We start from the raw sequence: 22,937 nt of genomic DNA, 5'->3' as shown, positions 1-22,937 counted from the left end.
ATTGTTGCTCATGATGTACATCATGTACCTTAAAATAGCGACCGAGTAATCGTTGTTACGCAACATTATTTCCCTCCGTTCCACAATAACAATATTGTTCTGCATGTCATTATGTTCTTTGTTTTTGTAGTTGCAACAGCCCCTATTACAAACACTATTGATGTTATTCACCGTGTTACCAGTAATGTTTAATGTTGGGTTGTACAAATATTTCTGTCACTGTGTACACACCATATACGAATTTGCATAAATGTAATGAACTTTTTATATTTTGATTTACCGTCAATTTTTTCGGCTATCTGATCGTCGTTTGGATACACATTCCATAATCGAGTTTATTTATTAAGGCAGCGAAGCGCACTACAAAATGTATAATGCTGAAAACTCCTGGTTTCAAATTGAATTTATTTTTAATCTTCTTGTAGACACAGAGAAAATAATGTAGATGGCAATCAGATGACGCATGACCCCTTTTTAGTTTCACACAGAAATGTGGTGAAATTGAGAGTTTTTTACCAGTTGAATGGTAAAAGTCCGTGTGAAAGTGGCATTGGGGGGTTGGATAACATGAACACAAAGGTAAAGAAAAGGTCATCGGCTAGACCGTTTTTTTTTATTATTATTTTCTTTTAATGTGACATAAATCACAGAAAATGTATTCATGAAAGCAGTCATTTAAGGCAAGTTTTTACTTTTAATTCGGTTATGGTCTGTGTCGTTAATTAATTAACGTGCCACTTAATTACCTGAATGATACACTTTATTTGCTGTATTTACAATTACATATATTTGTGGCACGACACGGTTTTTTTACACATACACCAAGCCCAGAACGATTTATGTTTAACTACAGTCATTCATTTCGTGTTATACTTAAAACTATAATCAGACAAAATGTAATCTACATAATACTAACCATCTCTGAGCATTTTATATATTTATTCGAAAAGCCAAAGCTATTTATTTCTTCCCTCTTGTCTGATTTGTCACCTTTAAAATGTTTTCTGCTGAGCTTTCGCGATAGTTTTATTATTCTACCATATAAATTGTAATGTGAGATAGTGTTGTTTGTGTATGCGGGAATATGTATATAAAGCTAACGATATTTCCAGTTTTATTTTCGGAAGATAAAAATTTGAATTTGATTTTTTCTTCCGTTGGTTTTCTTTTACTGCTTCTTGTTATTTTATGATTTGATTTCAATTTTATTGCTATTGCTAGCAATAGTTTTGTGAGTTCAATTCAAGCTATCTGACGGTAAAAAACCAGAGAGTCAATCGAACTCAATTGTATGTAAAGAATTGATAAGCCATAAATAATATTCAAAACAACACCCCGATTGTATGTTATGTTATTATCGACAATTTAATTTGTATCGGATATTGACACGCATACCACGCTAATAGCTGGGTGTATCATTGACCATTTAGAATGTATTTCCACTTTAACATTTCCCACCTTTCAATTATGAATAAGTTAGTAATCCAATTGACTGTCTGTGCCAGAAGTATTTAATTATAAAACGCAAACTGATGTTTATCGCCACATTCTATTCGTTTCAATCTATTTTACTCTACAGTGAGTAGTATGAGTGATTCAGAGTCGTCATGAACTTTTGATTTTTGAAATGGTTCTATAGTTTGCGCCGTTGATGTGTGTATTTTTAGATCAGACAAAACATATCACGAAACATTTATTTTTATCATCAACCAATCTGCCGAAATTACAAACAAATTAATATTCTCTGATTCATTGCCACGTCCAATGCATTCCCGTTCCCATTCATTCGATTTCGTCGGAATTACGAATATGATTGCTCGAATTACAACTGATGAAATCATTTTTTTTTTGTATTTCAATGTCGATTCAGCTATTTTTATCGCAAAAAATCTATTTCGGTTCATTATCTGAATACTTAAAATATATTTCGGGCTTGCCACACCAATTGCCACATTTACAACAATGCTATTAAAGCTAAATACATTGAACCAATTGAATATGTCCGGTGAAATTAATTTCATTTTAACAATATTTTTTTTCTCATATTTATTTTCGCTCGTATTGTCGTCGCAATAATATCACCAATCCGTTGGATATGCTTGCATTTTTATTGTTTTACCATTTTCCCGATAAATTTTCTTGAGGGGCGTTCTGACGGAAAATATCAACTTTATATAATTTTTTTCCCCTTTTAACGATGCCAATTCATTATAACTGCTGCACCTTAGCCATTCAGAATATCCAATAAAATGTAAATTTGTATTTTTCCGGTTATTAATTTCATTGACGATGATATTGGAAATTGTACTGTCGTAACTTTTACTTCGTTTTAATGGTACCTTCCTTTCGGTCTGATATCTGCACGATGAGGACAATTGTTGTTGGCTGTTGATGGTATGGTGGCAATTTTTCTATCAGAAAATGGTTTTATTGTTTCAGTCGAATCGATATTGCTGGCATGTAGTTTATAGATAGTCGAATGTGTGTGTCGGTTGTATGTATCAATTGTTGGTAGTTTTTTTTTCTGTTGTTTGTTGATACTTTCAGCAGGATCGTTATTATAATTCTGGTTTGTGGCAGGGTTGTAGTCGTCATTGATGTCAGTGGCAGGGTAGTGTGGATGATGGGAGGTATAATGTATTGGCATTAGATCAATTATTTTCCTGTGCTTTGTCCCGAACACTTTCTTCAAACTTTTCACACTTTTTTTATTGGCTTGTGCGTACGATAAATTGAAGGGAAAATTAAATTTTTGTTATTCCACTGTGCTGTCGGCTAATTTAATTCACGTCAATGACGGCAAGCCAATTTACATCAAATTAATAGGCAGCACGATAGTACGGACGATTTCACAGATTCTTGGCCGACTTTTTACTAGTGTTGGATGAATTTACATTTAATTTCATTCAAAATTTCATTAATTTTACCGCAATTCTTGATGATGAACACGTATACATGTGTAACACAATGTTTGCTAATGACGTAAATTTGTATCCACATTCAAAATTTCTATTTTAATTAGAAGTTTAAATAAAGAAACAGGGTCTTTCTAATTTAATTTAGAAATTCATTCACGAATACATATTAGCAATAAAACAATTTACGAATGAATAACTTTATGAGTTGAGGTATATTATTAGAACTGGTAAACAAAAGAGTTTCGCGAGTGAAACTCTGTGTGGCGCGAATGTTTATTTAGTGAGATTTTAGATTAGTATTCGTTTGTCGATTTTTTGATTGACAAAAAAGAAAGTTTGCATTAGATATCCTTCACCTCCCGATTAATTAGTTTTCATTATAATACGATCAGCTTCGCTATGCAAATCATTCAAAACAGCAAATAATTTAATGTTAAATTGTAATTGCACTACGCATAAATTCATTATTCAAAATATCTGGTTTATTATTTGCCAGAAAATATTAATTTTCAATTTTCTTCGAACATGAAATTCGCATTCAGACATAGTGTTCAAGCCTTCCATTATTTCTTTTGTGTAAAATTGTACGAAGAAATATGCTTTTGGTACTTTCTCCTCTCTCTCTCAGCAGTATTCACATTGAAATTTCAATATTCCGTTTTCGAAATAGTTATAATTGAATTTCGGAAATTATTTTGTGCCACCGAGAATTGAAATACGACGGATTTCAATATCGATAACTAGATTGAAATGTCCAAAATTACAACACCCGTTTTCATGGCTTATTACAACACTCAAACCAGTGTTGAAATGAAATTCGTATGAGTTATTACAGCATTCGTTTTAAAAAAATGCAAAGCAACGTGATCGATCAAATTCGAAGAGTGATTGTTTACAATGAAAATTCTGAATTTTTGTGCATTTGTCTATTTCAATTCTCGGTTGGCACAAAGCATGATGTGTTACACGTATTGTAATGAGATTTTTTCAGCACACGACCCAATTTTCCTTACTCGCTCCGCTCGTAAGGAAAACTTGGGTCTAGTGCTGAAAAAATCAACATTACAATACTTGTAACACAACATACTATTACCTTAATGTATTGTTGAGTATTTAATTAATTCAACTTCAATGGATTCTAATGATAGCACAAAGTAAAATACTTATGCAGTATATATATTGTCTATTCACAGACAATGTTATAAAACGTATTAAACTATATCTTATTATCTTTGTTATGTCTCAGGAAGGCAGTTTCGAAAGCGGCACAATAGTTGTAATTTACTTACTGCAAAACAGAATTCCGATTACTCGGAAGTAGTTTTCCATTTAACTATTGTCTTTATTCAAATTAAAGTATAGTACAAATATCTATGGTATTTGAGTAGACTTACTGTTTGATAGCGACTTATAGTGAAATAATAGATTTACTTCAAGATCTCAACAACAGCAAGACTTACATCAAAAACCAAAATATTTGTACCTAGCAGGAAAAAAAGCAGAGCAATAGAAACATCAAAATGATACCATTCCTAAGTGATAATTACCAATTACGAATTACACCATGCAAACCCATAATACGTTCATGGAGGCAGAATATATGTACATTAAATAAAGTTCTTCCTTTTTCGCTGATGGAAAATTAATGCTTAGATGTGAAGTTTCGGTATAACTGTTTTGCATTGTTACACAATTTTAAACCTTGCACTTTCGGAAATAACTTTAAAAGTCTATTATTGTAGCGTTCATTTATACATAAACCTTTTTAACTATTTAATAGTTATGCATTTGCAAATGGAATTTATGTTATTTTCATTTTGAATTCATAAAATCTTTAATTCTGTTAGCTAGCTTTTGCACCGTTCGTGGAGTGCTAGTACGAACAGCCCTCAATGTTATATGTGTGTGATATGGTGGGGTGTATGAGCTTATAATAGTTTCTTTCATTATTTTAATTAGATTTTTGCTATTTGCATACAACCCTAATTTATAATAAAATTTTATTGAATTATGGTTATGGCCAGTTTATGGTTTTGATGAGTTTGTTAATGTGGTGCAACCAATGACGTTAAAACCAGCAGAAAATAAATACCATGAACATAATTACTGTGGTAATTATACGGAACTGTTCAACATTATTTGCCACTAAAATTTCAGCCTGTAGCCGGGGAATGCGGATGGATGATGGTTATTCGCTTTTATAATACATCTTCAATGGCTTTATAGGTTGATGTACCCTTGTACTAAATTTCATTAAAAGAAAGTGATGGAGTAGACACACAGTTAAAACATACTTTAACGACCAACAAAGCGTTCAGTTCATCGAGGAGTTTTTGTGTTAGTGCATCGGTGTTCATTTCGCAATAATTTTTGATCAAGAAATTATTACACATTTTTATCGACAACAACTTTTTAATCGGTTTTAACGTCATGCCACATCATTAAATATTTTATTGGATTTTAACACAATTTTTTATTGAAATTGTGTCGTGATTTCTGTCTGAAATCAAGTGATCAATTGTGATTAAATTTTTTTATTTTATTTATATCAAACGTTCTCGATTTAGAATTGTAATTTTGAAATTTTCTCGATTGCCATTCGGTGGGTTCATAAAATATATAATACACTCTTTGCAGTGCCATAAAAATAATAATAAACCATATTTTATGAGACCATTCGTTCTGGAAGGGAAAAGCAAAACCAAAGATTTGTCAACGTTTACATCATCACCACACACACCAGGGGCTATTTAGTTGAATTATTAGCGAATTTTGGCGAATTTGACGAATTTGACGAATTTTGACGAATTTTGGCGAACTTTGACGAATTTTGACGAATTTTTGCGAATTTTTGTGAATTTATACATGATTTTAAGAAATTTCAAAGAATCGTAGAACTTAGTTACATATTATTGGCCAAGACATTCTAAAAATCTATTTTTAACCGGGAAGCCATGAAGGTTTTTTTTTGGCCAAACGATGAAAAATGTCCTAATTTTGTGAATTTTACATATATTTGTGAATTTGGTAGATTCTTGCATATTTTGGTTATGCTATATCACAAAACTAGCAAAATATTCCAAAAAACATAAATTTGGAAGAAAATTTTCAAAATTTGAATTTTTTAATTTGGGAGAATTTTGGCGAATTTCGACGAATTTCGGCGAATTTTGGCGAATTTCGGCAAATTAATTCGACTAAATAGCCCCTGACACACACACACACACAAAACGTCTCAAATCTCCGATCTGTGTATTTTCGCATGAGGGCACATTATTATCATCGTAATTTTCTTCTTTCTTTTTATTTTTATTATTTTATTGTATAATCTTCCACATATATATTGACAGCACAGACACTATCAATTTTGATATATAGGGGGCCATCGCCCATAAAAATTATATATTTAAAAACATCACGCTTTTACCATTTATTTTACAAGTATCGATTACTTAGGCGAAAAATTTGCGCATTTTAACTGCAGAGGTGAAATGTGGATTTTATATTCGGGGTATTAAGGTAACATTTGCAAGTTCTAGTATATTGCACGATGTTGCTTGTAAATTTATATGAGACGAAAATATATTTTGGAATAGAAAAAAAAACCTCCTATTCAACATGCAGTGTGTCTTCCATTGCATCGGGGCGATATATGCATTATTATGTACGTATAGTGGTGCAAAAATGTACATGAGTTTCGGAGGTGTAAGTTTCATGTAGAATAAAAGAAACAGTATAATTCTGAATGGTGAATGGTAGATGGGAATGTAATAGCGCTGCAATATTGCCAGCTAAAAACGTAATGGGAAAATTCTTTGCCATTTTCTCGTAAAAAGAAATATGCAAAAAATTCTGATCATCATAATAACTTCATATAAATGCAATTTATGCTCCGAATGTTTAATGTAATTTTGTGTTTCACTTCAAGATTGAAATGACTAATGGCGCCTTTTTATTATGAAACGTAATGTATGGAATGTACACTGTACATCTTTTTATCGCTATTGTTTTCGTTTGATGTAAATGTATCTTTCTTTGCCATAAAACAATGGTGGTTTACGATGCACACGATGTTACCATGTATTTAAAAATATTTAAAAACAAAATGTCAGTTTTCCTTAAGCACTAAAATCATATTGCAACAATGTACAGAATGCAATATTATGATATGACGTCCGGAGGGTACTTGTAGATGATTACAATTTAGAAGTCCAATGCAAAAACTAGTCATGTGTACATTATAGCCAGTTATTTGTTACTGATAATAACGACAAAAGAAAACAATATAACGAACGAAAAGGCTCTTCGCACAAAGTGCGATTAGTCTTTATTTGACTATTCGCACCTTTTCACTAGACTGAAAAGTTTTTTATTATATTATTTATAAAGCATTGACTTAAAACATGAAAATTTAACTGGTAATGTTTCGTATTACGTTTTGACATATTGTAAAAGGTAGCATCGTCATCTTCTACAAAAATTTTGTAAACGGAAGCATCACTTCTTTCTACAAGCACTGTGAAGAAGACAGTAATACTTCCTTTTATTAAGTGTTTATAGAGGAGAGTGATTGCTTCCCTTTCTTGTTCCTTTTACAAAGTGCTTGTAGAAGATAGTGATGCTTCCTTTCATAAAATGTTAATAGAAGTAAGTGTTGCTTTCTTTTACAAAAAGTTTGTAGAATAGAGGGTTGCTTCATTTTACAAAGTGTTTGTAGACTAGAGGGTTGCTTCTTTTTACAAAGTATTTGTAGAGTAAAGTACTGCTTCCTTTTACAAAGTGTTTGTGGAATAGAGTATTGCTTCCATTTCCAAAGTGTTTGTAGAGTAGAGTGCTGCTTCCTTTTACAAAGTGTTTGTAGAAGAGAGTGCTGCCATCTTTTACAAAGTGTTTATAGAGTATAGTGCTGCTTCCTTTTACAAAGTTTTTGTAGATGAGAGTAATTGCTTCCTTTTACAAAGTGTTTTTAGAAGATAATCATGCTACCTTTTACAAAGTTATTGAAGAAGAGAGTGATTCTCAATCTACAAAATGTTTGTAGAAGATGGTGATTATGTCAAAACATAATACGAAGTATTGACAGTTACATTTTAATGATTTATGTCGATGCTAGCTTTGTTAACTACATCATTCGAAGCTTTTCAGTTTATTCGAAAAGTGCGAATAGTGAAATAAAGACTGATCGCACTCTGTGCGAATAGTCAAATGAAGACTATCGGCACTTTGTGCGAATAGTCTTTATTTAACTATTAGCACAAAGTGCTATTAGACTTTATTTGACTATTCGCACTTTGTGTGATTAGTCTTTGTTTGACAATTCTTACTTTGTGCGATTAGTACCTACCTATAACTAAATTGTTGATTTATATGACAATCTGTACGTTGAAACTAATGAAGGAGTAGATTTTCTACTGTTTTTAAATGGAAGCATCAACGTGTTAACCTTTCTCAGACGACAAGCATATCAGCAATCAGCAGTTTTAATATGGAATCTATTACTTCATTTTCATAACATGCTTTTTTCTAAGACAACATTATTCATATCTTGCTTTTTAATTCTAAGGTTCTTGTGTTGTCGATAACTGATGATAGCCATGTTCAAACTTCAAAATTAATTCTTTATTGTGAACTTTACACTGGATGAGCTATATAATATTAGACCGACTTCTAACAGCTATTTACTCAGTGCGATGGAAAATTTGTATAAGACCATTTCTCGACCAACCAAGTTTTCCAAAAATATTCAAGTTTATTGAACTAATATTTCATTTAAATACACACAATTGGACCAACTAAGAGACTACTTTTATCCCGAATGAAATAAGTAGAAATTTCATTGCATGCCTGGCGTTCTCCGGTCATATGTTAATTAAACACTACATAATCCCATTGTGAAGTTTCAGACAAAACTATTATAAGCTTTATTAATGTTTTAGAATCGAACGATACCGGATGATGAAAAATTATAACAATGGAAATGGTAAACATAAAATCGGGCAAGTATTTCGTTTTGGATAGATTTCCGTTGTTTCATTCCTGTAAAGACTCGATTGCAGTTTCCGAGTTATATTATTCATTATCAATGGCTGAGGGCCATGGGCGCGTTTATGACTAATAAAGCATTTCACTTTATTTGAATCAGATTGACGAGAGAGCAAACGATATTGGAATCATATCAGATTAGCTGATGATTTTTTTTTATTTCACAGCTAGCAAATCCTTACATTTTGTAACCGTTGAGAGGTTTGAAATGCAATTTTATTTCTGGCTTCACATTGAAGACTCAATTCTCCTGCACAGGCAACATTGAGATGTTATTTGCTCAAGAGTTACCTTCCATTCAAGCAGTGTGTTATATATATTTGCTTTGAACATTAAAGGCACGTCCACAGTTTACAGTTTATACACGGTGTATTAAATTTCCAGATAAATAAAAAAAATATCTTCGTCGATGTTGGCAACGGTCTCATATAACGGGTGCCGAAAAAAAACTATACAAAAACCGTAATATATTATACAAAGGTACAAAGTAGTAGCAATAGCGGCGATAACTTTGAAATGTGGGTGTTGTTGAATATTGAACTCAAAACACTTTATAGTATTATCACCACCTAACCAATATTTTAAACCAAAAACTTTCCAACCCCTTGAAAATATGGTGCACATGCTGGTTATATCTCATTGAATTTATTGTTTCATTGAAGAGATATTCACATATATACACCGCACAAAAACATAAGTTTAGTGAGTATAAGACGGGGTATACCTAATACAAAAGCTCGTAACGTAAATAAATAAATTTCGATTCGATCTCTCTTCGAAGTTAAGAAAATCCACATTCTGTAATGTTATTTCCATGTAAACCTTACCGCATGTAAGCATGTAAGCAAATCTGACATAATATACGTTTAGTTTATGTATGTTTTTCCGCCAACACCACATTATATAAAATTCTATCTCAAGATACATAAGTAATGCAATGCATACGCTACAATAAAACCAACGAAAATGCTATGTGTTACGTGATATTTTTAAGATTGATTATTAATACATAATTTATTTCCGCCTGGCACATTCCGAACATTGATTTCCCCCACAGATACACACACAAAAAAAACCAAAAGTGTTGAAATTAAATTTTCCAAATTAAAGCCAACATTTTGAACACTCACCCGGTTGACGACCGTGTCTTTTCTGATTTTCTTCCTCCTCCAACATTCTCAGTACCGCAGAGTTGGCCAAATTTGCTGGTTTCGAGATATCATCAAAATCAATTCTGTAACAAGAAAACATTTATGGATTTCGTTATGGATGCCATTTATGTAAGTATAGTATATGGTATGTACATGGAACAGATAGTGCAAGGTCTGTGTAAATCCAAGCACATGTTATGCATTGAAACATTATTGGAAAGTAAAATAATTTTAAGGTCGGTTTCAAACTGCAGCAATCTGCGGTTTCCACAGAGGATGGTAGAAAGTTTGCTAATTTTGGTATTTCAGTGGTTTGTTTTGTTTTCGCAGAGTGAGATTTTCTCGTCACACTATAAAGGATGGTGTGTGATGGCATTAGTGCTAGATTGAATTTCCAAATCAATGTACATAATGACACGGTTGTGTACACTAGAGATGTTTCAGTATTAGCATTCATTTTGTATTTAACCTTATTAAGAAGGGTTGAACTTAATTTGAAATATGAGTTATAAATTCAGATAAATGGTAGATAAGCAAATAAACTCCAGTATAACAAAAACAACGACCGAAGTATATAATGATGATTTATTGAATTCAATAATTTAAGTCTTGAAGTTTGGGATATGATGGAAATACAAAACATGGAAAAAAATGTATCATAGAGACTTAGATGAATGAACAAACAAACAGCTACAGTTACAAGTTAATTCGTGCTATAGAAACATCTATATGTAAACAAATTTGCCTCATCGATGATGTTCAAAATCCTTCGGTTTGTTTTGGCTGTTTACTTAAATAATAACAGTATTGTTATTAAGATTGAAGCGTGGGCGTTTGCTTTATTGAACAACGCAATATTTAGAAATAGAAATTGAACTTTCTCCAGGTTTGCGATTATTATCAGTAATGAAACTCTATCCAGCTAAAATCGAAAGTCTTGCAAAACCGAACCAAAGTTTTTTTTTTATGTAATAATTGATATGTTTCGAAGTCGCCCGATAAAAAAGCTTTAAGCCTATCATTTGCTCGGCATACAAATTTGCAAACCGGAGAGTAGACAATAGAATTCTGAAGCATTCGACACGAGTCAACTTATAAAATGTATATTATTTGAATGACTAGCACAGGTCGGAATTTTGTTGCTAAGGCCTAATCTCGATTCTTTGTGCTAAACCATCTTCGAGCTTCACCTTGTCGGTAATGGACGTTATGGAGTCTCTTACTTCTTTAGCGATAGGAATTTTTAGTTAAAGAATCATAAAACTTACTGACATATTTCCGGCCAAGACATTCTTTAAATCGATTTTTCACCATGAAGCCATGATGGCTCTTTTTTGGTCAAATGGAGAAAAATATAGCCCACAACCAGATCTACATTTTTCTCCATTTGACCAAAAATGAGCCATCATGGCTTCATGGTGTAAAATCGATTTAAAGAATGTCTTGGCCGGAAATATGTCAGTAAGTTTTATGATTCTTTATTCCTTCATCTGTTTTAACATAAAATTTAAATTACATGCTACCAAGATCATTACGGCTGCTGGGAATCTCGTGCCAGCGTGATTCACAATGGTACGGAAATGACATATTTTGTATAAGGAAAAGGTCGATTTGTGAGTCATTGTGAATAAAGTCAACCTGAAAGAGTAATCTTTCGTAATCGATATAGATAGCATTGTTTGATGGCATGATTAAAGTGGAAGAGTCGTTTTGACCGTAATTTCCCAATAGTTAGAATTTCATCTTTCCCTTCGAGGTACAGAACACAAAGTTATTCATTGTGCAGTACGACTTGCAGTTTGTCTATACGATACAAAAAAAACATCAATTCACTACACCATTTTTGAAAACATAAAAAAGTGACAATTCAAGTGATAAAAGTTCTATTTTCTTCCCATGGGAGAGAAAGTGCTGCAATTTTCGCACTAGAAATGCCATTCTACTAATTGCCAACAAAACGTAATTTTCCCATGGCCTATTGAGGAGAGAAAATAAGGTAACAAAATCGCTCAAAGTTTCAATGGAGGGGATAAAATGACTATTTTATCGCCTGCGTTGTGGAAAAATACTATCTCAGCCATGGCCTCATGAATGATTAACATTTTTTTCTTTGTAAACATTAAAAGAAAAGACGAAATGTCCGCATGTCAATGTCAATACTTTATGAGGGTATAAAAGATACTAAATCTTCTGTCCTAAATAATATTCAAAGAAAAATCGCAGCAACAAAAGCAAATCAAAAATATCAAACTATAAAAAATCAATTTGATGCCATACATCATATTACAAATCCTTTTTCAGCATTTATGACCACAGGTTAAGCACCTTATGGCATATCTTGGGGTAATAAATTATGCCTATAAACATAGAAATAGAATACAAATTGGTTTGCCATACATACACCATAAACGTTCGATAGTGATGCTTCCCAATCTATCCGTACGCACACCCTCCTCTCGAATTTTCTATGCCACCCGAAAATGGGAAACCACAGCCGCATAGGAAGAGGTATATATCCTCCATTCCAAAATGTATCTAAAACTACGAGATGGATGTGAGCTATATCTACATTGAAACGTTCGTACGTGGTGGCCTAATATCGAACAGTCCTTTATGGTACAGCGTCGTATACACACATCCTCGCACATTAGATGTACGTAATATCTTATCACGTATTTTAAGATAATTTATTTGCAGTTTGGCTTTTCCCAATACCTTACCATACATGTCTAGAATTTAGTAGATGCGATCCTCTTAAAGATTAATCTATAATGTGTATTACGACCAAAAGATATAAATGGATGCAAGCCTTCGTATTTTGAGGAGGGTGTTTATATGTGATGCCTAGATGTGAAATAGTTGTATGCGAAGTGGCGGCATATTAAGCACTTTGTGGTAATCATATTCAGAAGGCGTTATTCTGTAATATTCTATTTTGGGTGAAAACCAAACGATATAACAACAGATATGATGACGATAAAAATGATTATTATCCCAATCTTTGCTTTGCCACACATTTAGTTTGAATTATTAGTTGTTTCCGTCGTTCGACATGGTAATTTTTGACGATAAGTGGAAGAAACGTATCGATGCACGTGAAACGGGGTATCCGCATGTGGATCGGAAACTGTAAGTATTTCATGCTGTTCTTATCTGGATTCATATTCGAAGCGAGTTCTTCTTTTTCGAATTACAAAGCAACGACCTACAGAGAGATCATACTTTGAAACTTCGCAGCAGAATGAATTTCCATCAGTTATATGTTGTAAGAATTTTTGTAGCACTTTGATTGGTATGAACGACAAAAAAAAAACGTTGATTTATAACAAGTCCTTAGATTTCGTATTCTCGATATAGACGAGCAGTAATAAAAAACCAATTTATTTTCATGAGATTGGAATTCATAAATAAAATGACGAAATATTTGAACAACTTTCCTTCAGGTCAACCATTATACTGCGATGGTAATTTCGTTTGCAGAAGGTATTTTTCATTTCAACGAAATTCATGAGATAATGTTTAATGCTCGAATCAATAATCAACATACAAGAACAGAACCATCCATGGTTCGAGAGTCCTTTCAATGTGATATGTATACCCGTTGGGATTCAATGTTCTCCCACCTCAATAAACATAACTCAAAAATATTCTATTTATGGGCGATTTTAATACACAGCAAAAAGATGAAAAATCTCTAATCCTTACAATGTTATTGTATATTACATTTGGTGAATGTGTTTTATGTGTGTATCCATGAGTGCAAACTGGTATATGGTATATATGGATGTGTATTCACATATATAATATACTGCCAGAAAGGCCAAAGCTCATTCTTTTACCCAGAAAAGGATGATTGATATTGATTTCAGGAAAGTCCCAAAAGAATTAATCAAAAATGAAAAATGAGATTGAAAGTTACTAGGTTGAACAAGTACATGAAGTGTTATACGTCGTAAGATATTTTTTACTTTACTTTTGTATGATTTGATCAAAACACCATGAAGCACTAAAGTAAAATTTATTTTCAGTGCAGCTTTTGCTTTATACATGAGAACTGAATAGATGAAATGCTGGATTATTCTATATGCTTGGTGCTATTTCGTGTATTCAAAATAAATATTATTTTATATGCGACTGACTGAGTGAAGCAAAAAAAGACTTTTGCCAGAGAAAGGTTTTATTGTACCAAACATATCCTTCAGTTAACATAAAATTTCATTTCGACAAATTCAATAATAAGCGAGCGAGTGAATGATCGTCGAACCGATTGCACTTTTAGTTTATATTTCAAAATGAGATATTGACACTGATACATAGCGAGAATTTATCAACAGAACAGTAAATGCCAATAAAACAATAGGACCCATAATTAAAGTGACAAAATGATATCAACTATCAGATACTGTCGTTTTTACACAACTTGTAGATGACTATAAAGGCTATGGAGTGATTAACCATTGAACAATACCAACTACAGCATTGTGTTTCCTATCTCATCAAATATCTATCCAATTACATTCCACAGTCAATTTTCAAACGAAATAATGCATTTTCGAGTTCACTTGTTCGTGTCACATCGCACACATTCATTGTTGCAACAGTAAACAAATTTCGATTAAAAAGAGTGTCCGACCAGTGGAACTATATTTCCGACGACATTAGAAATCGTCAACAAGTTTAAATTGAATCCTTTCTCGGCAGCAGAAACAGCGACTATATGTATCCTTCAATAGAAAATTCGTTGTACCCTTACACATCATACGTTACTATAACTACACTAAACCCTATAGGGTGCCATCATGCAGACTGTGCCATCATTAAATATCAGTCACGTTTCTAAGCCGTAGTTGAATATTTTCAAGTAAATGACTTTATTTACATACAAACACAAATGTTAGCATTGACAGTTGTTTACCTTGATTGAGTTAGTGCCATTTTACTGTCGATTTATCGAGATAAATTGGTGAGCGTTTTCTGTATAGTTGGTGTCTTTTACCCCAACTTTAACGTATACAACGGTTATTGCTTAGTGTTTTTTTTTCTGTTATTTTCTCGTCTCTTTTTAGCTCTCGTCTTTTACTTGAGCGAATAGAATTTTCTCTGAAGCTTTTTTTTTTGTGAACGTCTCTCAATCCCTGTACGTTGCTATATGTTAAATGAAATAATGTTAATATACTTATATATAAATGTGCAGACTTGCTTTTATTCATTTTCAAATTCTTTTGTGTTGTTTTCGTGAGATTGACTCAAGATATTGAATAGTTCGCTCACGTAAGTTGTATTGTATGAATATTTATTGAATTTCATGTGGAAAAGTATTCACAATGAAATATATTTTCGGAAAGTAAATTATTTCAAAGCTTTATTCATTGCCCGAAACATTCGAAAGTGCGGGCACGCGGTGTTGCAATTCTTTACCGTTAATATGGATTTGAGTCGGTTACTTCTTACTTGATTTAAAAACTTATTTTCAACAGATTTATACAAAATCTTTTACTTCATTTGTTTTAACATGCAGTTAGTTTTATTAGACCACGTTAGCGAATTTTTATTTTACATGTTGGTAACATATAACATACGAAATGGTTCAGTGGTTACGGTCTGGCCTTCCACCAAAATTACCCGGGTTCGATTCCCGTGTCAGACAATTCCAAATGGAATTTTTCTAGCGATTATATCGCATTGGTAAGTAATGAAGTTCACTCAAGCTTCATGATTTTGGTAGTTGAAGTTTGTTTGGTGGCTTTACACACTGAATGACTTGTAATACGATGAATTTGTGTACTTATGTCTAGCCTACTTATAGGCTACTGCTATAAATCAGTTAAGTACCAAACACAGAAAGCATTTGTATTAGAAAGCCGGTGGTCCAGACTGCACTTTTTATTGGTCTTGAAGGGTGTTAGTGAGGTCTCTAGACAAACAAATCAAATCAAATCGAATTAAATCAAATTACCATTTTTAAAAGGTACAATAAAGTACTTGGCAATTCAGTAACAGAAGATTAGGGTCAAGTCAAAGACTTAAAAGACTACTTTTAATAACATACAGTTTTGCATCTTTGTTAACTTTCATTATACTAACTTACGAAAACGAATGGCAATCTTTCCAACTCTATAAAGTGAAATGAAGCAATTCGAAAAAAAATATGTAAAAATTGACAAAAGAATCTGCACTGGTGAATCCAGTATTAATTGTTATGAGTGTCGCTGCTTAAAGTTTATCGTGTCTTTATTTTTATTGTTGTCGAAAATTCCAGCGAGACAATTAAAACAAAGCAGTTAACTGTATACGAACAACCAACAAAAGTTTAGCTTATCGTAACATTCAGTATGCCACTGTGTGTACTGCACTGCAACATCTTTCAACGACTCCTTTGTATTCCGTTTTCAAAAACTATATTGTCATGTGTAATTCCCTAAGCTACTCCTAGTTTAATGTTCCATATTATACACTTTCTCGGTATTCGAAACTTTTTGCAATGATTTTCGGCGAAAGAAAGAGAACAAAAGAAAATTGACGAATATTTCCGATAATCTTTATCGTTCGTGTACTTTAAATTTATCAGAGCCTTGATTGGTTGTAATTAGAATAATTGCAATCCACTAATCTGAACACCGTGAGATGAAATTTACTGATAATCCAATAAAATAAATTCCTGGAATTCAGAGCAAAAAAAAAAAAAAATTGAAATCAAAATTAATTAAAATTGTGTTCGTTACAACCCATAAGACCGCAATCAGATATCAAACCTATATGTGTTTGAATTAATTTTTATACGGAAAACCAGCCATTATAAAGATTTTTTTATATCCCACACCATTCTCGGGTAAAGCCGAAATTTAGTTTTATTATTTATAATGTAAGCAATTAATTTTTATTTTCATGAACATTGCACTCGACTCAATTAACATATTTCACTTTTAACAGCACACAAAAATAATATTGCAGAAATAAAGGTTTGTACACACATATAGTATTCAAGCGTACATTTTATGCATGGGTACCAGGTTATTTATTAGAACATTTATGGCAAAATTTATCATAAACTTGTGGATTGGAGTAATTATTATTACGGAATATTTTAAGCGAACCAAATTGCATATATTCGCTCAATTCGAATTTATATTCAAAGATTTATTTTATTAATTCAATAATTAAATATAGAAATAAAAGGTATACCGTGAAATGAATGATGTTTTCGTTTCGTTTTGAAAATTGTACCGCGAAAAATTGACGGTGTTTATGCTTAATCGAGGTGATATTTGTACTAAATAGTTTGTTGATTTTCGATTTTAATTTTAAACAAACTAAAAGTATGGCCAAGAACACTCGAGAGAGAGTGAAATTGAATTTCTATTTATAGGAACAGTACAGTCATTAATGTATTATTATAATAAACATTCTTAATGGTGAAGTTTATTTCGAATACAAAGTTTCACTTAAAAACTTTTTTTTCTTGTTTTCTAACTAACACTCAACCGAAAATCTTTGAACTAAAAATAAAATTATGATGCGAGTTGTCATGTTAACGAAAGGTGCAAATATTTTATTACGAGTAAACAAAAAAAAACACGAAACTAATGAAATTTGAATTGTAGAATTGTATGTTGGCATTGGCACAATTAAGTTGCTGTTATTACATTTAATTGCACGGACGGAGGCGATTACTTTCAACAACATAAAGCATCGAATCAACCATAATCAATTATACAACTGTTCTCGATTAATCAACGGTTGATTTCCTCTCCAAAAGAGTTACTGATGGTTGATGATCACGTCACATGATAAATTGCTGGAGGATGTAATTTCCTTTTTAATCGAAGCGAACTATTAATTGTACATTGTTGTGAATGCGATGGATGTTGTGTTCGGTTATTACCAGTAATTTTGCGAACATCAAGTTGAAAGGACGTCACATAAAATGGCATTTATAAAGTGGACGATAAGATGAATATATTGTATAGAGTGTTATGATGAAAGAGAAAGAAATATTTTGACAGGTACCCCAAGACAACTTACAATAGACTGGTCTTCGGTCCTCTCGCTCTCAACGCAACATGTTGAAAGAGAAAGCAAAATTTTGACAAGTATCCCAAGGCAAGTTATAATTAACTAGTCTTCGGTTCTCTCGCTCTGATCATAACAGTCTATTGTTCCAGAAACAGTACATGTAAGATGGAAAGGACGACACATTCTGTAAGAAACCAGCCATCCTCTGTATTGAATATTGTTCCAGAAACAGTACATATAAGATGGAAAGGACGACGCATTTTGTAAGAAACCAGCCATCCTCTTTGTTTGAAGAAATGGTTTCACCATACGAATCCTGAAATATTGATGAATTTCCTAAATTTAGGCTAATAAATGAGTTATATGAATGACTTACAATATGTTGATATTCTGGAATTTCCATTCGATTTCAAAAGAAGCCTAAGTCTAGCAAAAAATCCTTAAATCTAATAACACCAAATTAGCTTACATCGATTTGCCGTAGCAGAGGTTAAAGCGGCAGATGGCTCGATTTTCTTTCATATTAATACATAGTGAGAAACCACAATAAAAGAACTAAATTTGGAATCGTGTGGTACTGTGTGCTATAAGCAGTCTCAAAGTGACTTCATATATTTATGCATAACTGAAGCTTAAAGTGACCAAACCTGCAATGCATTCTTTGGCACTGTCACCTTTTCATACCTGAGGGAGGATATTCCTCGCTCCTCTATTAGTTGGGGAAGGTTCCACACAACAGCATATGTCTAACCCAAACCCAACCCAACAGATAGTACAATAAACCCGAATGGTGAACTCGTGCGCATTCTACCCCATTAAGATAGAACAACTAGATTTATTAAAAAAAAAAGAAGTTAAGATTAGTGCGAACTCAAAACCTACTGAATGGAACTGTGAGGAGCAACAGAGGAAATGTCTCTATAATTAAATTGTTTGGATTTATTCTCCTTTGGACATTATCATTAGGTACTAGATGGACATTTTCTAATTGAAATTATCTACGTGAAAAGTACCGAACATAGTACGAAGAACAATCACACTGTTCATACCATTGGTTCATAGTCTTTACTGAAATATTTTGTAATTGACTCGTCTGAAAAATCTCAGCATGGAGTCGGTCTACAATATCTACTCCTAACGGATATTAATTCCATTTTACCTTATTTCATTTAATACCCAGTTTAAAATAAATCGCAATCATTTACCCTGAGTACATAAAAAAATGTCTCGTAACGCTGACAGCATTGTACAATTTAACTTAATATAACAATATGAAATCGTGTGTGTAGTATAGTAAATAGCTACTTTCAAAACGAATTGATAAAGTTTGTTTTCATATAATGCTCGTACAATATTGAAATAGAAAATTCGATTTATTATGCCTTCCCACTTACGGATGCTGAAGATTGGATTTTTAACAGCCGTCTTTCGTTTTCACGATAAAATAAAAAAAAGGAGTTAACAACATTACGTTCTACCAGTTCCACTTGGCGAAAAACCAAACAAGAATTTTTTTTTGACATACCCTTTCGAGGTGACGATAAACGTTGTTCTTTCGTTATAGTTTTATATTTTTGGGGTGTTTGTGTAGACATCAATGTTTTTAGTTGTCTTACGAAGCATTTGATTGACTTTATTGGAGAAGGAGCGATATACCAGACGGAGCAAGGAAAAATGTTAACTTCCTGAGATCATAATTTCCAGAGAAACTGATTTTTTTTGCTGGTAGCCACAGTGTTTCCATGAGCGACAAAAAGGTCGCGAAAATATCATTAATTTGGCATAACAATTTGTTTTTGTCTTCAAATTGTAAACAAGCACACTTGCATGCCGGGTCTCGGAAAAAAAAAACCGGAACGTATTTTACATATCACTTTCATTGATTTAACATATATAAGCCGAAAGAGCATTAAACCAATTCGTAAAAAAATCAACCTTGTCTCACACAATCTTTGATAAGGGTTGATGTGCTAGCTTACTACCTATAAATAATTTTTTTTTGTGTGTGCGCCAGATATATTAGCTACAGTGTTTGTGTGTCAGTTGTCGCTTAAATTTATTCAATTTATGTTAATCTATATCACCCAAAACGATTTTGATCATTTTTCATTTCTATAGGTTACTCTTTTTGATTGTATTACATGCGTGAGTTTCGCATTTTGTATAAATACATGCGTATTATAAGGTAAAAAGATATAAATGAATATGTTTGTTACCTGTCGCATATTATACCGTTATGTGACATTGTCACGATAAAAGAAATTCTCCAGAGACCCCTATCTCACATGATCCACGCCAAAAATAAAAAACTAGAGAATAAATCGTGAATGATTTATATTTCCGAATGCCATATTTTATTTCGCTAAACGGTTTCTGGTTGTCATTGGTTTTTGCATAATCCACTTGTGGACTGGTTTGTGGACCATGCCAATGACATTATCTCATATAGATCTAGATTTGTGTTTTGGCTTTACCTTCGAACAAATTAAAAACTTACAACATTTAAAAGGACGTTTTACGAAACGTGGCTTGGCTTGGCTGCGTCGTAGTTGTTCGTGTAACGAGGGGATTTTTTTCTCAATTTCTTAAATTATCAAAAACAAAATATTTTGGACGTTGTTCTGCACATAGTGCACATAAACACATAATCAGAAATATCTTTCAAATCTTAGAATTGGCTACTCATCTGTTATTGACAACAACAACGACCAAAGTGATCGAGAACATCTGGTGAGAGTTCACTAAATAGCCAAATCCATGTTGAAACTAATGAAGTAACGGATTTTGAATCAAGCTTAGGCGACAGATTGAATAAATGAAGTAACAGGTTATAATCGCTCTATGTTTGATTTTTGTCAGCCAAAATCAAATTTAGATTTTTATTCGTTGAACCGTGCTATCAACACAACTCTAACGACGGTAATTCTCTTTATGTTTAATCTAAAATAAATATTTTATCCGATACCATTACGGTTGAAGAGGTTAAAGTATCGGGCATTGGATCGTATTTAAATTTTCACGAATACTGTCAAAAATTAAATAAATTCACAATTTATATGTCCAGGTAACATAAATAAATATGAGCTTACCACGTAAACATTTTTGCGATGAGAATATATTGACATCTGTCGAGATAAAAATCGTCTGAATATTAAAAATAAATCATTCCGACAAAAAACATCGTCGCGATATAAAGCGGTCGTTTAATGAGTTGCTATATTCGAATGGAAAATAACTATGGCTTCTCTGCTTAAATCCAACCTTTTTCGCTAACAAATTCTTAGAAATATTTTCAAATTACTTCATAAATCTGGATAGAAAACACTACATAGGTGCTCCTATTCTATTCGTCTATGGCTCCAACGTAAAAAAAACGAAACTGCAAGGGAATTAATAAAACTCTTTACCAGACTTATACAAGCTTCTTACATGGTTCTGAATTATTTTCAAAAACATTTTGAGATTAATTTGAATTCAAATGACCCGGTTGTCACAGATCCGAATAGTAATCCACAGTAAATCATAATCAATCAAACTTATTTCTCAATCTGGTACGGACGGCTCTCATCTGTTATCGATGACGACTCGAAGAATAAGCGCCAAGCTTTAGCTAATTTATTTTTATATAAAATGTTGAATAAGTGAAGTAAAAGATTTGAGATTGATCTCTTGAAAATACGTACAGTAAATGAAGTAGTTGATCCGTTACTAAAACTGCAAACATACTTGCCGGATGTGAAAGGTTCAATAAATACAGCAAAAAACCTCAAAAGAGGAATTTCGTTTTTCAGTTTTAAGCAATTAAAACAATTATGGTTATAAGCTCTTAACAAATAGTTTGAATCTTCAAACATTCTTGACACATCGGATTGTGTTGAAGTTCGATGAGGTAAGTAAATACGTGCGGGTCTCATAAATCGCTTTCTCTTTTACACAAAAATTCTAAAAATAAAGAGAACATTCCATCATCTTATGTGCGAACTTTTGCTCTTATGAAAATTGGTGGCAGGTGATAATGAATACGACATAATTTGAATCAAATATCAATTCGAAAGGATTATTATTTTAACACAACTTCCTGACAGCAATCCAACACAAAGTTGAAAATAATTTCTGTGGATTGTTAATGTAACAAGAGTAACTTAAATTGAAGGTAAAAGTACGCTAAGTATTTTACTACCGAAAGATGACAGAAATAATTGCGTCACAATCATCCATGAGACTTTTCTCTATTTTATTCTTAATTTTCGGCGCAGTTTGTTTGGCAGTGAATTATGTGTGACAGATATTTTTAGACCGGTACTATGAGAACGAAGAAAAAAATGATTAATTTTATTTTTATTATTGGACCTACGACTGAAGAAACTGCACTTGGTTGAAATTTAGTCAAGAGTTTTGACGCGCTTTTATCGAAATACTACTACAGTGATGTACTGACCGCCGTTGTAAGAGAGGTTATTATACAGGGGACATCAGTCCAATTTAAACAATAATTTACTTCAGCTGTTTTTCCTTCATTATACCAATACACTCAATAGGAGAGTATTGATTATATGGGTTTTCTGTGGTCCTGGGAAGGATATTTCGCATTTCGAAAAGATTATTTGCGTAGAGTATCGTTCAAGTCATAACCCAATTTATGTTTGTTTTTTGTTTTTTGTTTGAGAACATATTATGTTTCGTCGACATATGCTAATTTATTCACATATACTTAATAATTATTTGAAATCTTGTATCTCTGAGGAATTCAAAGCCAATAAAAACGAAAATTTTACTTTACGTTGCCTTTTTTTACCGTTTTGCTTTAATTTTT

At 32.4% G+C, this 22,937-nt stretch overlaps 1 protein-coding gene across 4 annotated transcripts in view; it reads right to left on the bottom strand.

Annotated features, from left to right (window-relative positions):
• The window catches only part of LOC119074388 (trithorax group protein osa), a 107,258-nt gene that overhangs the window by 32,220 nt on the left and 52,101 nt on the right, over positions 1-22,937 (bottom strand). For 2 of the 4 annotated variants that reach the window (XM_037180511.1, XM_037180518.1), the window contains exon 3: positions 10,091-10,194. In XM_037180511.1, the coding sequence (XP_037036406.1) occupies positions 10,091-10,194 (104 nt within the window). Of the gene's footprint in view, positions 1-10,090; positions 10,195-17,293; positions 17,425-22,937 lie in introns of those variants that run through there. The other 2 variants (XM_037180526.1, XM_037180533.1) reach the window with 2 other exon arrangements.

This window comes from Bradysia coprophila, chromosome III (assembly GCF_014529535.1).
Source record: "Bradysia coprophila strain Holo2 chromosome III, BU_Bcop_v1, whole genome shotgun sequence".
Taxonomy (NCBI): Eukaryota; Metazoa; Arthropoda; class Insecta; order Diptera; family Sciaridae; genus Bradysia; species Bradysia coprophila.
Note: the sequence above shows the minus strand (reverse complement) of the source record. Positions and strands in the feature narration are given on the sequence as shown.